General features: G+C 35.9%; 2 protein-coding genes across 3 annotated transcripts; both read right to left on the bottom strand.

Moving 5' to 3' along the window:
• Positions 1–1,197: 1,197 nt before the first annotated feature.
• LOC108837756 (uncharacterized protein At3g60930, chloroplastic-like) lies at positions 1,198–3,260 on the bottom strand. 2 transcript variants are annotated; one of them, XM_056988172.1, is made up of 3 exons: positions 2,414–3,260; positions 2,210–2,344; positions 1,198–2,138 (listed from the first exon to the last, which is right to left on the bottom strand). In XM_056988172.1, the coding sequence occupies exons 1-3, from the start codon at positions 3,216–3,218 to the stop codon at positions 1,198–1,200; spliced, it is 1,881 nt and encodes a 626-aa protein (XP_056844152.1). In that variant the 5' UTR covers positions 3,219–3,260. The 2 variants fall into 2 exon arrangements, with proteins under 2 accessions (XP_056844152.1, XP_056844151.1); XM_056988171.1 differs by having other exon boundaries at positions 2,210–3,258.
• An 11,145-nt stretch (positions 3,261–14,405) lies between these two features.
• Positions 14,406–14,922, bottom strand: LOC108836249 (MLP-like protein 328). The gene is made up of 2 exons (XM_018609428.2): positions 14,694–14,922; positions 14,406–14,558 (listed from the first exon to the last, which is right to left on the bottom strand). Exons 1-2 carry the CDS (start codon positions 14,878–14,880, stop codon positions 14,428–14,430), a joined length of 318 nt encoding a protein of 105 aa, XP_018464930.2. The 5' UTR covers positions 14,881–14,922; the 3' UTR covers positions 14,406–14,427.
• Between the last annotated feature and the right edge of the window lie 1,299 nt (positions 14,923–16,221).

The raw sequence follows: 16,221 nt of genomic DNA, 5'->3' as shown, positions 1-16,221 counted from the left end.
ATAAAAATTCATAAAAGGTCTGAAGAAAAAGCAAGGCAGTAGTTCATACAACAAAAGGCCTTAGCCGAGAAAAGGAAATAGTTTTAAAGGCACAAGCGCCAAAAGTCAGATACAACAAACATCGAATACTAATCTAAGGCAGGGAGATCCTCTTCGGGATGTTCCTCGCACGCGCCGGGGTCCGCCTCCTCAAGATATCCTTCACTCGCGCCAGAATCCACATCATCGAATGACGGCGAGTCAGAGATGTCGACCGTTTTGATCGGCGCGTTGGAGATCGGTTCGTCAGGAGCTAACTTGTTCGTCTCTTCGGCCACGGAGTCCCTAGGGGCGACTTCTCGATCCGGGAGAACAGCATCAGAGCGAGCTGGCGACTGGACGGTCTCAAGAAGGCTCTTCGATGGCCCTTCAGATTGATCTCCTGGCGCTCCGAGAGGAGTTCGAAGAGCCTTGGCAGCCTCGGAGTCGAGCAAGTCCATATTCGACCCAAATTTGTCGACTTTATCCAATATCTCCTGGATAACGAACCTCGACTCGAGCACGAGAGGAGACAGGGAGAGGTCCTTCTCGAGAAGATCATCTACGGTCAAACGCTTTACCTCCGCGTCGTAATGCTTCTCTTGCCCGGCATAGATATCAATGTCTCCTTGAGAGATGTTTTTGCCTGCCGCTTTCATCCCCTCAAGGCAGCGTCTCATCCCCCGAGCCTGGCCGAGCATGCATCTCGCGTCCTCGAAGTTATCACGACGGGACTCCCGATCCCGAATCCTCTGGAAGCGAGCAGCGGCTTTCCCGTGCATCGCTGCCATTACTCGGATCCGCTCGTGAGTGACCTCGTAGCGGCGCGACTCTCGGAGACGATCCATCTCCTTGGAATGCTCTAAGGCAGCAGCAGCCTTCTCTTCCTCGAGGATCTTCTTCTCGTTCGCCAGCTCGGTTTTCTCCTTCTCGAACGCCTTAACCAACTCCCGGGCTCGCTTCAGCTCCTTGTTCATAGCCTTCTCTTTCTGGAGGAGTTCACCCCTCATGGCCATTTCTGCAAGAACCGCTTCGTCCTTCTTCTTCAGCATAACTTCTAAGGCGACGGTCGCCTCTTTGGTGTTGTGCCGTTGCCTCTCGATCACGCCATAAGTCCTTTTCAGCTCTTTGTCGTATTTACGGACGACCTCGTTCCAGTCACCTTGGCTCTGCAGCACGTCAGAGAAGGAGTTGGGTGGAGACAGCCAAGTGAGAAGAAAGACGAGGAACGGATGCAACGCAAAAATTACTTACCTTAACCGAGGAACCGGCAGCAGCGGTGTAGTCGTCCTGGAAAACCAAGTCCTTGACGAGTGGGAGATGCTCTCTGCTTCCCCGGACTTGGCGGACGAAACGAGCGCAATCTCTCTCGTTACAAACGAGAGGAGTGTCCCGCTTGAAAATGAAGTCCACTTTATCCGGGCAAAACCCCTGCAGGTTCTTCGGCACAGCCTTACCCTCCTGAGCCTTCGGAGAGGACCTGTTCGATCCCCGGGCATCTTCACGAACCGCCGCCTTGGGGAGGGAAACGGCAGTAGTCGGAGCCTCCACGGTTTCCTTCTCCGTATTGGGCGCTATCTCGTGCCCCGAGGATTCGCCGGCACTCTTCTTATTATTCTTTTTCGACTTCTTCTTCACCTTAGAAGAAGTCCCCTGAAGACCACCATCGAGAGACGGATCCGGGAGAACGTCATCTCGAGAATTGTTGCTAGGCTCCAAGGCCTGGAGCTCACCTCTCTCCACAGAGGAAGGCCGAACCTCAACGGGATCCTTGCGCGCCCGCTTCTTCTCCGATCCGGCGCCCCCACCGGTGGAAGTCTCCTCGGCTTGCTTCTCCTCGGAAGAAACGCCTTCCCTCTTCTTCCTCTTGCTCCCCGACTTTCTCACGAGCTGAGCCCCGTCCGACTCAGTCGCTCTCGGCTCCCCGGGATCAGAGGAGTTTGCGTTAGAGCTTTGGTCCGGTTCCACGAACCCGAGTTGCTTCCCAACCACCAAACTTAGATCCGGCAATTCCCTCATAGCTCTGGCTCGGTTAATTTCAATCTGCTCGGCTTTGGTGAACAAGTTGATTCTCTTCGACTTTTTGGTGATGAGAGGAACGGTGTCCGAACGCCAAACCTCTGCAAAGACAAAAGAAAGCGACTTAGGATCCTTGAGGAAACCGAGCAAAAGAAGAGAAAGAGAAACTTACGCCGCTTGATCCGATCAATCGACCTACGAATCCTCCTGTACGAGAAGTTCTCCCAAAAATCCTGTTTCTGGGACGCGATAATCCGAGCACTCTCCAAGAAATCTTCCTCGTACTCCGCGGTATTCGAGTGAGGAACTGTCAAAACAAGAGAAAAAGAGATGGTCAGGAGTCTGAAACAGTAAAAGATTAAAGAACATTCAATACCAAATTCATTGTTCCAAAGAACACGGTAACCGGTCTTCAGCGGCTCCTCGAAAGCCGAGCGATCGGACTTAACATAGAAGTACGATCGCTGCCAGTCGTTCGTCTTGGTCGGATAGCCCGTTACCACATTATAGTTCGGGCGTATCTTCAGTGATAACAGGCCTCGATTAATCTTCACCGAGACCAGCTCCTCAAATGCTCGGACGCTGAGAGCAGCGCCAGCTTCCGCCCCAATCACCATCAGCGCAACTGCTAGACGCCAAGCGCCATTCAAGAATTGGCTCAAAGCGACTCCTCGGCGCATCGTGTAGGCGGTGACGAGTCGAGGAATCGGAAACCATAGTTTCGTGTCCTTTTCGAAGTACGACTCGTATACGCACTGATACCCCTTCGGGGGGGACCACGGCCTTTGGGTCTTTGACGGGATTATGAATGTAACCCCGGTCGCCTTGCCTCTCTTCAGCAGCTTCGTCACCGACTCGAATGTGGATCGCGTCGGTAAAACGTTCCTCCAGTCTTGCCCCTCAACTACAGGGGGACGAGCTCGCGACGGATCGAGTCGGCGCTGCTCCTCGAAAATATTTCCCGGGTAGAAGCAGTAGGGAGTCATCCCGTCGTCAGGAGAGCCATCGCCTCCGTCATCGTCTGCGCGAGATTGAACCATCGCTACCGAGACAAGCATACGCTGCTCTCGGGTCATGTTCTCGGTATCCATCATCGCCTCGCGATGAGCCTCCTCTACGCTATCGCCGGATCCGCGAACCCTCTCCAGATCACTATCGGGACCAGTGGTGCTCGAAATCATCTTTCCCTTTTGTTCTCGAGAAAGTTGTTTGCTCGTCGATATATCGAGTAGAGGAACTAAAACAGAGAGCAAAAGCTAGAGAGATAAGGAGTAGAGAGAGAAAGTACCTGATAAACTGAGAGAAGAATGAGAGAGATCTCGAGAGAGACCTCTTATTTATAGAGAGAGTGAAGGCGCCTCCCACGAGGTGCCATCGTTAGCCCTAAGCGGGCCTAATTGGGCCTGTCGGCGGGCTCGCGCGTCACACTCAGACGCGACCTTTCGGATTCCCGACAAAAAACCCTAGCGACGTTTCAGCTTCTCGATCGAAAACCGGTGATGGTTCGCTGTCACATCAAAAACCGGCGCAGTCGATTCATCGGTTTAGAGGAGTTCATCTGAGGCATCGAGCGTACGATAGGTCGGTTGTTCGTTCGGGAACATCCGGAACTCTTTCCGCCGGCGGTTCCTCGGTTAAATCAAAGGAACCGACTATCAAACCTCCTATTCTTCGAGCCCTAACTCACTAATTCGCTGCGACCAGCTGCTCGACAACGAACTAGGGGGGGACTTACTGTTGGGGATGGATTGGCACCATCCACAAGGCCCAGCGAATAGGAGGCCCATTACTACCATTCAAAGGATGACCGGCTCGGAGACGGCTTCTGACGAGCCGCGACTCGGCTCGAGACCTCTATAGCTGAACGACGAGAAGCCGATGGAAACGATCAGGCGGCTCGGGCCGAGCAGTCTTCTCGACTGGGCCTTTAAGCCAAAAGGCCCATAACGAAGGGGACGGATTAGGTCAAAGCCAACCGACCTAGGAGACTATATAAGGAGTTGAGGACAGGAAAGAAGGGCATGACCACATAGACAGACAGACTTGCGGCTAGATTAGGGTTTCCTTTATTCTCTTTGTATCTCGCCGCTCTCTTGTACTTCCGGCTAGGAGCTCACCGAGCATCGACTAGCCGGCTTTCTTACTCTTGTACCCTCGTTATTCCGACTCTAATAAAACGTCTCTGTTCATCCCACTCTTGAGTTCTTCTACTTTCTGTTAACCAAACTCACCTCAAACAATTATGACACCAACAATAATTGTTCATGCAAATTGGCGGTTTCCCTGTGCTCGCACAATTTGGAAATTTATAGTCCACGCAATCTTGGTCTGTTCGACACAGTTTCAAGTACGTCGTTGTAACAGTCACTTCTACCATACCTATTCATCATTCACGTACCCCACAAAAAAAATCTATTAGACATATATCGAATAATCGAGATCATAAAACATATAATGCTTACATGACGAGACGAGGAAGATGATAAAAAATGCTGAGACTTTCTCCATTTAGTTTATTTGATTATCTTATATCGTCCTATTTGTATGTTTGAATGGAGATGATTACAGATTCATAGGGTGTATTATCTATTTATAGAACATGATTGTTCAATAATCGAAGGATTTCCTTATTCTCTTGGTCAACAAAAAATATTATTTGTAACAGAATGGCTTTGATTAGTGACATGAGTTAGAATTGATTAAGTTTGACTTAAGAGTGTAACTCAAAAATATTACCGATCATGAGTCAGTTTCATATCATGAGTCAGTTTCAATTTTCTGAGTTAATGTTTTAGTTATAATGTGTTATTACTGAATCACAATTCTGAGTTACCCCTTTGAAAAAATTGATAACTCAACCCTTAATTCAACATCAAACAAAATTCAATGTATTAAAAGTTGAATTGAGAAAACTTTTTTGTTATGTTAGTTACTACGTTTATTTTAGTTCTTAACAATTTGAAAAACCATAGTTTAAACTCCAAATTAAAAAATCATAACATTTTAAGATAATAAAACTATAGTTTAAACTCCAAACTAAAAAAACATATATTTACTAAGATTTAAATCGGGTATATTCGGGTACCCGTATGAATTCCGGATATTATCCGATCCGAACCGACATCCAAACTAATTTATTCGGGTCTTTCTTTGTATTCGGATCCGATCCAAAACCCAATTTTTTGGATAAATACCGGTTCAGATTTTTGGATCCGGGGAATATGCCTAGACCTACATCTAAGCGTGCTTGCATGTGTCCCCATGCAGTCTCATTTTTTTTTTTTGTAAGCTAAGCCTTTCTCCTTGTTCCTTGTTGTCTGTCTAGATCTAACAATTTCTTTAATTTTTCAAAAAGATGTATTTAGATTTGAGAATTTACTGAGTTTTGCAGCTTTTTTTTTTTTTTTTGTCAGCAAACACAGACTCATATAGGCATCATTATAAAATAAAAAATAACGTCTTATTTAGAAATAAGTGGTTTTAGTTATTTAGTTCATTTAATAGAGCTAAAACCATGTCAATAGGCATCATTATTTTATTAAAGCATAGCTATCATAGCTTTCAACTAGACATTATTTGAGAAGTGATTTATCACATGTCTTTTATACCATTATTTTCACAAAACAAATGTAACATATCTACTAAAATTGATGACATAACTTATGATTAAATATGACATGGACAATCACATTTAATTTTAATTTATATTTTTAATAAACTTGAAGAATATGATAATAACTCATTTACTATCTTTAATGTTGATTTATATTTTTGATAAAAAATTAAAATATGGTAATAAGTCATTCATCATCATTAAAATAAATATAATTAAATATTACTACAATTTCAAATAATTATTCAATTTTAAAATAACAATTATAAAATTTTAATTGTAAAATCATTACTTTCTTATAAATCTATTAATTTTATAAATTTATTTTTTAATTTTTGATAATTATACATTTTTATACCAATTTTGATTTAATTTTATACAAGTTTATTTAATACATTGAACCAGAAATAGATAGGAAATCTATCTAAGATTATAATTTTAAATATATACATACATATTCTAAAATACAATTTAAAATAAACAGAAATATTTTTATCTTAATTTTATGTTTAATTAAATCAATTTATATTAAACTATTGATAAGAAAATAATACAATATAATAATACTAATATTTTTAAAAAATATAATTTAAATTAAAAAAATTACTGCACTATGGTGCATGAAAACTCCTAGTTAGTAATAGAGATACATTGCATATTGGATACATGGGGAGCAGATAACGAAGAAAGAGTTATGCGTACGTATTTAACTCTTGAAGATCATCAAGAGTTAGAGGTCGTTGATGAATGAGGGTTCGAAGCAAGAAGTTTTTTAGGGGCCACAATAATCGTGGAGGCATATTGGCATCTTCCCTTAGTCCTCACATCTTAGGAGTCCATGATTCAGCAGTCTTTGTCTGTTTGACATATTATCAAAGGCATTGGAACAGTCACATTCCCATGCCTGTTAATCATTCATGTAGATCACCAAAACTATAGACCAATTAAGGATATATCATATCGAATGATCAAGATCGTAAAAGTTATAATGCTTACATGACGAGACAAGGAAGAGGATGACAAAAAATGCTGAGATTTTCTCCATTTAATTTCTTATATTGTTATGTGTTTGAATGGAGATGTTTATGGACTCATAGGGTGTAACATCTATTTATACAACATGATTAGTGGATTGAAGACAAGTAAATACATTGCAATTAATTTGTCAATAATCAAAGTATTTCCTTACTGTCTTTTTTTTTTTTTGATAATCCGGGGGTTCTCCACTTACGCGGATCATTCCCCCGGGCCCGGTCAGGCAGCGGTCCACTTCACCCGGGAGAGTTATACCTGGACTGAGGATAAGGCCCAACACCCAGTACCGTATTTGGTGACATAGAAGAGGTAGTTTCCCTCCAGGTGGTTCGAACCCAGGAGCATGACCATTGGCCCCCAAGGCCCTTACCACTTGTGCTACCTCATCCCGTCATTTCCTTACTGTCTTGGTCAACAAAAAAAATAGTCTCCTACAGCCAGTGATTATTAAGTTTCCAAAGAATCCTACAGTTAGTTAATTGTAAGTCTTTGTATCTCTCATATGCCATAAATGTTGAGAGTTTTAGTTAACTTGCACCATTACTATGTTGGATCGTGTCGGTATGATATCAGCTAAAGAGTTGATTAGAAATATATTGAAAGCAAGATATATATTTTGCGGATTAACTGTTACAAACTATTAAATCCAATTATGAAACGAAGTCCGTAAAAAACTGTGAAGTTTAAACTGAAGAATATTATATAAATCATATACTTTACATTTCGTAATTGGATTTCAACTGTTTTTAACAGTTGGTTAGCATGATACACATCTTATCTTCCAATATATATCTCCAGTAGAACTCTTTCTTCTCATACATTGGAGATGAGCAGTGCATGTTAGACGATTGCAAGCCCACTATAGCAGCGGTTGACGGTAACGGACCGTACGTAGTTTCTCACGAATGATGAATCTTCAGCGATGATACTATAACACCTAATATCTTCCTCTTGATATGTTTCACCCTTTCTGTTTTTGTAGGTTATCACAAAACTCCTTTGCCCTAATTTTTTCTTGAGGTTTACGTTCTATAATGAGGAGTTTGAACGAGGAAATGAGACTGATCTTTCAAATTACATCTCTTTTTGTTTTCTAATTCTTATCTCGGAATTTAAATTTTATGCTAACTTATCCTTTATATGTGATGCATGCTCTCTTAGTCTTAACCGAACCTGCAAACGCTTTGATGAAGCGAGTTCTTTATTGATCTCCTCTAAGCGAGCTACCAACTCTGATGCTCACTCGTGACATGATTTAGCTCTTACTGAAGTGTATCGACATTTCGCAAGGACATCGAAGTTCAGACTTTAGAGCGAGTCAATGTCAGATTTCGGTACTTGGGAGGCGCACAAATAAATATTTTCTCTATAAAGCTATGCATGCATCTCTAACGTACATTGCAAGTGATGGCTTCTGGTCTTTAACTGACATACCAGAAGCTTAAATACCATTACAAATTCACTTTTCTAATTGAAAGATGTAATACAACATCGGTATTATTTAATTAAACTGGAAAAGAAAAACAGTGGTCCAAAGCCAAGTAAGACATTAGTTATAACTTATTATAGAGATAAATTGCAGAACGACGATTCATGGAGAGAAGATAACAATGAAAGAGTTATATATGTATATATACATATAGCCTTTTCATTATTCAAATCAACACGAATATATATATGAAGATCATCAAGAGTTGGAGGTTGTCGATGAAGGAGTATGCATTTCATGGTAACAGCTACATAAATAGTGGAGGCAAATTGGCAGCCCGCCTAATTTACATCTTCCAATCTTCTTCACACAATCTTCATCTGTTTGACATTTTATCACAGGCATTGTCACAGTCACTTTCACCATGCCTGTTAATCATTCATGTACACACCAAAACAGTTAGACATATTAAGGATGTAACATATCAAATATCTAGATCATTAAACGGATAGTGCTTACATGACGAGACCAGGAAGAGGATGACAAGAAATGCTGAGATTTTCTCCATTTAGTTTTTTATTGTCCTACTTATATGTTTAATGGAGATGACTATAATTTCATTGGGTGTAGTATCTATTTATAACGTGATTAGTGGGTTAAAGAGAAGAAAATATATTGTCAATATAATTAGTCTAATCAAAAAAATTTCTTAATGTCTTGGTCAACAGAACATATTCTTTGCACCATATGAGCTTCCAAATAATCCTAAAACATTTAATGAATATTTACTCTATTAAAATAGAGATGAAAATATTGTATAAAAGTCATAATCAATCAAATATATACCATTTCTAGAAATATTAATAATTCATAAAAATATTAATTGTAATTAAATTCTTATTATAAATCTAAAGTTATTTTTGGTTATAACAAAATCTGATGAGAATATATATAACATAATCTTACTAAAATTTCCAATGATAAAAAAAACAAAAACAAAAATCTGTTGATAATAAATATAAAAAATCTGTTGAATTTTTATAATTATTAATTTATAATAATATTTTAGTTTGTCACTCACATAAATAATATATTATATAATCTAAAATGATATACAAAATATAATAAATCGATAACAAACTTAGTTCATGTGTTATTTACAAAATATGTTATTAACAACTTTGAAATTTTAATAATTCATTATCATATTAATGATAAGTTAACTATAAATTTAATGTTTATTTTTAATGATAAGAAAATCTATTAAGAAAAATAAAAAATCTTATCTAATTTTTTATAATAAAAATAATGAATTAATTTACTAATAAACAAATTCTGAAGTCATAAAATTTTCAAACTCAAAGGTAATTATGTAATTTTATAAATTTCTATTGACCAAATATAAAATTTTGAACATAAATATTCCAAACTTAAAAATTTAAATGATAATATTTCAAATTTTGAAAAAGATGAAATCATAGATTCTAGAGTATAATTATGTTGTAAAATTTCCAAAACTGGTGTAATATTCTGAAATTTAATTTAATAATAAAAATCTCAAACTTAATATCATAGCATCCAAAATATCATGTATCATTAAAATTTACTAAAGTAATATGCTGCCATGATTTATTTATCTTTCCTTATTATCTAAAATAAAATTTTATGATTGTAATCTATAATATTTGCAGAACTGAGATTCTAATAGCATCATAAATAAATATTCCATTTGCAGGAAAAGAAAAAACAGCAGTCCAAAGCCAAGTATTACGCTATTAGTTATATCTATTATATTAATTTTGCTGTATGACCTATTGATAATAGTTCAGTCCAACTTAAAAAAATCAAGGAAGCTATAATAATATAACTGCTAATATGCCAACTGGCTTAATATATAACTTTTTTTCAAAAAAGAAATCTATGTGCGAATATGATAGATATATAAATTTTTGTGCACTCTGTTACGGAAAAAAACTCATCACCTTTTTTTATTTTTATTTTGTTCTCAACTCATCACCTATGAACTAAAGAAAATGAATAAAAACAACTAATATAAGTGATAGGCTTTTCGACAACAATATATATAACAACTTTTGTTTTTGAAAAAAAATTTAACTATGCATCTATATATGAAAACAAACACAAATAAAGAGAAAGTATATGAAAACGGATCTATTCTATTAATTCACCAGCATGATCAATTGATAAAAGTTTTGTCCAACTAATTATTTCCAATAAAAATATAAATTATGTGAAAGAGTTCGTTAAATATATCCGTCCTTTTAAATGTGGATCATAAGTTTAGTTCAACTATTTGAAAAAAAATTACGGATGCGGGTTATGAATATTTATTTGGGATGGGTGCGGGTTGGTGGATTTGGATCGCACGTACCTTCCGACCCGTAAAGTATTTAAAAATAAAAAATAAAAAGAAAAGTAAACACTTTTTATATAAATATGGGGATTTTTAAAAAATAAAAATTAAAAAATATATAATTTTATTATAAATATTTCTTTTATATTTATTTATAATAATTAAATTAAATAATTTTTATTTTAAAAATATAACTTGCGGATAACCGCAAAATTAACGGACGGATGCCGGTACAAATTATTTGTTTGTGCGTTGTGCGGGTCAGATCTTTTGACCAAAGCAAAATTAAAATCCGCAGGTTGGCAGGTCAGCGGGACCGGTTCGACCCGCAACCCAACCCTAACCGAATGTATACAACCGGATCAATTTTTAAATTACTATTATTTAATAAAATATATTTTGATTAAAATTTATATATATATATATATACCATTAAAAGAGAAAATAAAAATATAATTATAAAGAAAACACAAATTTAAAAATTAAATTTAAAACAAAAAATATATCCGCTCTTTAAAGGGCGGATCAAAATCTAGTATTTTATTATTTTGAATCATGACTAATTAATAAAGGTTTTAGTCCAATTATATTTCTCATGCTTTACTAACTAACTGCCATTAGTCATATAAAAATATACCAATTACGTAATTTGTGGTTTATTATAATTTCATCTCTCTTCCTATATTCTAGGGATTCATACTCTCATTTAAACCAAATAAAATTCACATACTTATTATATAAAAGCAAAGAAAAAAATACGACCATGATTGTTTCACTAAAATATATATTACAACATCTAAAATTAATCACATTATATAATTATCTTTACAGTTACATTATTGACATATCTTTCTATAATGATATGTTAATTATTCCTAATAATATGGGTTAAGAAGTATAAAATATAATTATTGTATTATAAACACTTTATATTTGTTAAGAAATACAAATAAAAAAAAACTTGTAGTAATTTCACTTTTTATTTTTACCCCTAATATTACGAAAGAAAATATATAATACTTTCACCGACTATTACAATATAATATTTAATTATAATAAAATTTGATATATTTTTTTCCAAAGTCATTATCACACTGCAACAACATAACTTACATTATAGGTCAGGAAATTGAGATTTATTCAACCAGATATTGATTTATTCAAATTGTAAATATTATACACAAACATTATGTTTATCATTAACAAACCACACGAGAGGACATCACCACCAGGCTAACCCATTTATATATATATATATAATAGAATATATTAAAATTATATTTCAAACATTGTGCAAGATTCTTGTTCGGTTTTCGGTGCGGATTAGTTTAATATTGGTTTTCAAATATAACAATTTAAGAACCGTTCGAGTATATATGTCAAATCTAATAGAGTATGAGACTTTGATTTCGGGTCAATTCTGAGTCGTTTTTAAGTACAAATATCATTGACTAATTATGTTAGATAATTACGAAAAAATATAATATATTACAAATTTTAGGGATAAAGCTTGGCTTAAGACTATGTGTCAAATTCTTCAGATGGATGTTTTGCATATTCAGTGTTGCTCTAACCATTTCTTTAATTCTTCATAGAGATGTATTTGGATTCGAGAACTTACAGAGTCTGCCGTATTTTAGTTTTGTTGTTTTAAGAAACAAAACTTTTTAGTGGTTTAATTACTTTATAGTTTATACCATTAATAGAGCTCAAACCATGTGACTATGCATCATTATTTTATTAAAACATCTCCATTACTTGTAGAGAGATATTACAGATGGTAGATACATGGAGAGAAAATAACGATGAAGGAGTTATATATAGTCTTTTCATTATTTAAAATCAACATGAATCTATATGAAGATCATCCAGAGTTGGAGGTCATTGATGAAGAAGTGGGGGAAGCAGGATGTCTTTTATTGGGACAGCCACAATAGTTGTGGAGGCAAACTGGCATCTTCCCTGTGTCCTCACATGTTGGGAGTCCACGATTCAGACAATCTTTGTCTGTTTGACATATTATCAAAGGCATTGTAACAGTGGTTTTTACCATGCCTGTTAATCATTCATGTGCGTACACACCAAAACTATTAGACATATTCAGGATATAAATATCGAATGAAATCATAAAACGTATAATGCTTACATGACGAGACCAGGAAAAGAATGACTAAACCTGCTGAGATTTCCCCCATTTATTTTCTTATACTGTCCTACTTATATGTTTGAAGGGAGATGGTTATGGATTCATAGGTGTAGCATCTATTTATACAACGTGATTAGTGGGTTGAAAAGGCAAATAAAATATATTGCCAATATAATTAGTCAACAATGAAAGTATCTAATTACTGTCTTGGTCAACAAAATATAGTCTTTGTATATATCTCATATACCAAAAATGTTGAGGACTTTCAAATTTCAATTACTCTACTACCATTAAGTCAGGAACTTCCACCACTCGGTCCACTCCTTTCTTAATCTCGTCCCAAAGGTACTGTAACCGGCTCACATACTTGATCTGCCATACGTTTTCGTCCCAAAAATATAGTGTCTTATATAAAATGAGTGGTTTTCGTTGTTTAGTTCTTTTCATAATATTAATTAATAGAGCTAAAACCATGTGAGTAGGCATCATTATTTTACTAAGCATCGCTATAGTTATTATAGAGATACATTGCAGATAGTAGATTCATGGAGAGAAGATAACGAAGAAAGAGTTATGCATACATATTAACTTTTCATTATCCAAATCAACATATATATATATATATATATATATATTATCAAGAGATAGAGGTCGTTGATGAATGATGGGTGGAAGCAGGAAGTTTTTGAGGGGGACAGCCACAATATCTGTACTTGAGGCAAATTGGCATCTTCTCTTCGCCACAACTGAGTCCATGATACAGACAATCTTTGTCTACTTTACATTCTACAAAAGGCAGTGTAACAGTCACACTTACCATACCTGTTAATCATTCATGTACATCACCAAAGCTATTAGACTTATTAAGGATATAACATATCGGATGATCAAGATTATAAAAGTTATAATGCTTACATGACGTGACAAGGAAGATGATGACAAAAAAATGCTGAGATTTTCTCCATTTAATCTCTTATATTGTCCTACTTATATGTTTGAAGGGAGATGATTATGGATTCATAGGTGTAGCATCTATTTATACAACGTGTTTAGTGAGTTGAACACAAATAAATATATTGCCAATATAATCAGTCAATAATGAACGTATATATCTCTCATATACCAAATTAGTAATTGAAAGTCTTTGTATATCCCTCATATACCAATTAGTGAATTGAAAGTCTTTGTATATATCTCTCATATACCAAAAATGTTGAGACTTAAGTTACAAAAGAAAAAAAATGTCGACACTTTCAAAGGTACTGTAACCGGCTCACATACTTGATCTTCCAGTACAATCTGCAATGTTTCTTATACGTGGTGTTTAGATGATGAAAGGAAGGTAAAAATTAAAGAAAACCAAACAGGCTAAAAACCGCATATAACCGGGAAAAAGATTAAACCATGATTAAGAACTTCTCCGGTTGTCGGTCCATGTCTCAAAATCCAGCTGCTTCTGAGGTTAATTAAGGTAACTGCTATTGCTTATTGTCAACTGAAACTTTTTGGCATAGTTACTGGCAAATGTGATCGTTCAATCGTTTTCAACAGACCAAGGAAGACTTCATGGAAGATCTATGTGCAAATATCAAGGTGAGTCAGGTTCTTACTTGTGTTTTAAAGACTTCTCCCTGTCTTGTTATCTTGTGAGACTTGGTCTGTATGTATTCTGCTTGTAATTTAGTATTTTTTTCTCTTAAAAATATTAAGGTGGCAGATAGATGCCAAGTTAAGCCAGAGGAGAAAAGAGGAGTGGTCAAATATTTTGGAAAAGCAGAGTCTTTGGGTCCTGGCTATTGGGTTGGGATCCAGTATTCAAATAACTTGAGCTGCTCCATCACGTGACCCTCAAGTCCTCTTATAGCCAATGTTAAGTTCTCATCGTCTACCTCTCTTTTCTCCTTGAATACCTCTTCCTTTCCATCTTTACAAACATACATTCATTTTTTATTCATTAATTAAATTTCTAACATGTGAGTTATCATACTGCATACTATATATTCTCATAAGTGTGTATATAAAGTGTGAATATATATATGGAGAAAGTATAAGCATATACCCCATGTGTAGTTCCAACTCCTGATGGATCCGTGAGAGTTTGATTCTCCCTCGTGAACGGTGACATTTTTGATGTGGTGGCCGATGGCGTCAGGGAAGATATGGTTCTCGCTCTTCCACTTCCTGTAGTGTTTTTCCGCCGCTCCTTTCAACGGAACCTCCGTCACGTATGTTCCCGACGTCGCCATTTTTCTATCTTTGCTTTAAAGCTTCTACTTAGTGTTTTTTTTTGCTTTGTTTTGGTTGATGAAAAATCACATATCGCCTTCGTTTATATAGTGAATGTGACGGTTAAACACATGGTTTCTACCGTTTCCAATAATTTGTTAGTGCATGCTAGAATCTTATCTTCTTCATTTTCAAACCTATACTATTTAATGAGCGATTGAGCGTACTGGTCATCGAAATGTGTGTGTGTTTTAATTGGTAAAATAATACTCGACCACGTTATTAATGTGGGTAGTTGGGCGATCATCCTTTAGAGTTTAGAAGATATTCGACCACTTTTCCTAAGTGTAACTTTTCTAATTTCATCCTATCTTCAAAAATGCATACACATAAATATATTAGTATAAATAAAAGTACATAAAATTTAAAAGATCCGTTAAACGAGTTGGATCGGTCCAACCAATCATCCAGTGACGAGTCATGTCCAGTTTGGTTTCCAAAACATTGGAAAATAATCTTGTTAATCAGAAGGACAATATATAGTATAGATACCGGCCGGCAAACTTTACACACTATAATGTCATATGTATACATATCAATCCACATGCATCCGTACTCCGTAGCGGATACAAGCAAAGCGTTTAACGACTGTTCTTCAATCTTCACTTGTATACACGTCTTGAAAACATAATAAATACCCTTAATTAATATAGCTGAGTACATCAACCTATATATTTTATATAAATAAAATTTATTTAATTCAAATATCAAAATATTTTTCAGTTTCTGACAGCAACTTTTATTAGTTTTATTCACTTTAAGAGCTTTTATACAGGAATGATTTAATTAATTGCATAATGATGTATCTTAAATAAAATTATAAATTGTGGTGTCTTAAGGTTAAGCCGGTGGGAATAATTAAAAAAAAATATTATATCATCAATCGATCTTCAAAATGTAATAATTTCTATTAAAAACTATTGTACGTAAAGATAAGTTTGATCATATTCCTGGCATGGCGATGCATCATTAAATCGCTATTGTAATGGTTGGCCTGACCGCATTATGATTGGTACGTATGGTACTCCACCAAATAAATAAATAGATCTTTGTTTGATAATTATTATTGTTTGATCCTTTCTTGACCAAATGATCTAAAATAGCCAGATGTGATACTTTTTGTTAGGGCCAGATGATTTATTAAAGCTAAAATGACACTAATTTGTTGTGATAGATTAAATGCCGACGTTTTATTAAAGTCAGATCAGATGATTTTTGCTAGGAGCCTAGGGCTATATGTTCTACTAGAACAAGATATTCGTCATCAAATGTCCACTTCTCTTTTACTATGATATTGTCTA

Source organism: Raphanus sativus, chromosome 6 (genome assembly GCF_000801105.2).
Source record: "Raphanus sativus cultivar WK10039 chromosome 6, ASM80110v3, whole genome shotgun sequence".
In the NCBI taxonomy this organism is placed as follows: Eukaryota; Viridiplantae; Streptophyta; class Magnoliopsida; order Brassicales; family Brassicaceae; genus Raphanus; species Raphanus sativus.
This window is presented reverse-complemented; position numbering and strand designations above follow the sequence as displayed.

Excerpts from the sequence above, each read along its gene's own strand:
- LOC108836249 (XM_018609428.2), bottom strand. The coding sequence starts at position 14,880 with ATGGCGACGTCGGGAACATACGTGACGGAGGTTCCGTTGAAAGGAGCG. Across the intron at positions 14,559-14,693 it reads GAGTTGGAACTACACATGGG|ATGGAAAGGAAGAGGTATTC; the intron begins GTATATGCTTAT and ends ATGTTTGTAAAG.
- LOC108837756 (XM_056988171.1), bottom strand. The coding sequence starts at position 3,218 with ATGATTTCGAGCACCACTGGTCCCGATAGTGATCTGGAGAGGGTTCGC. Across the intron at positions 2,139-2,209 it reads GATTGATCGGATCAAGCGGC|AGGTTTGGCGTTCGGACACC; the intron begins GTAAGTTTCTCT and ends TTGTCTTTGCAG.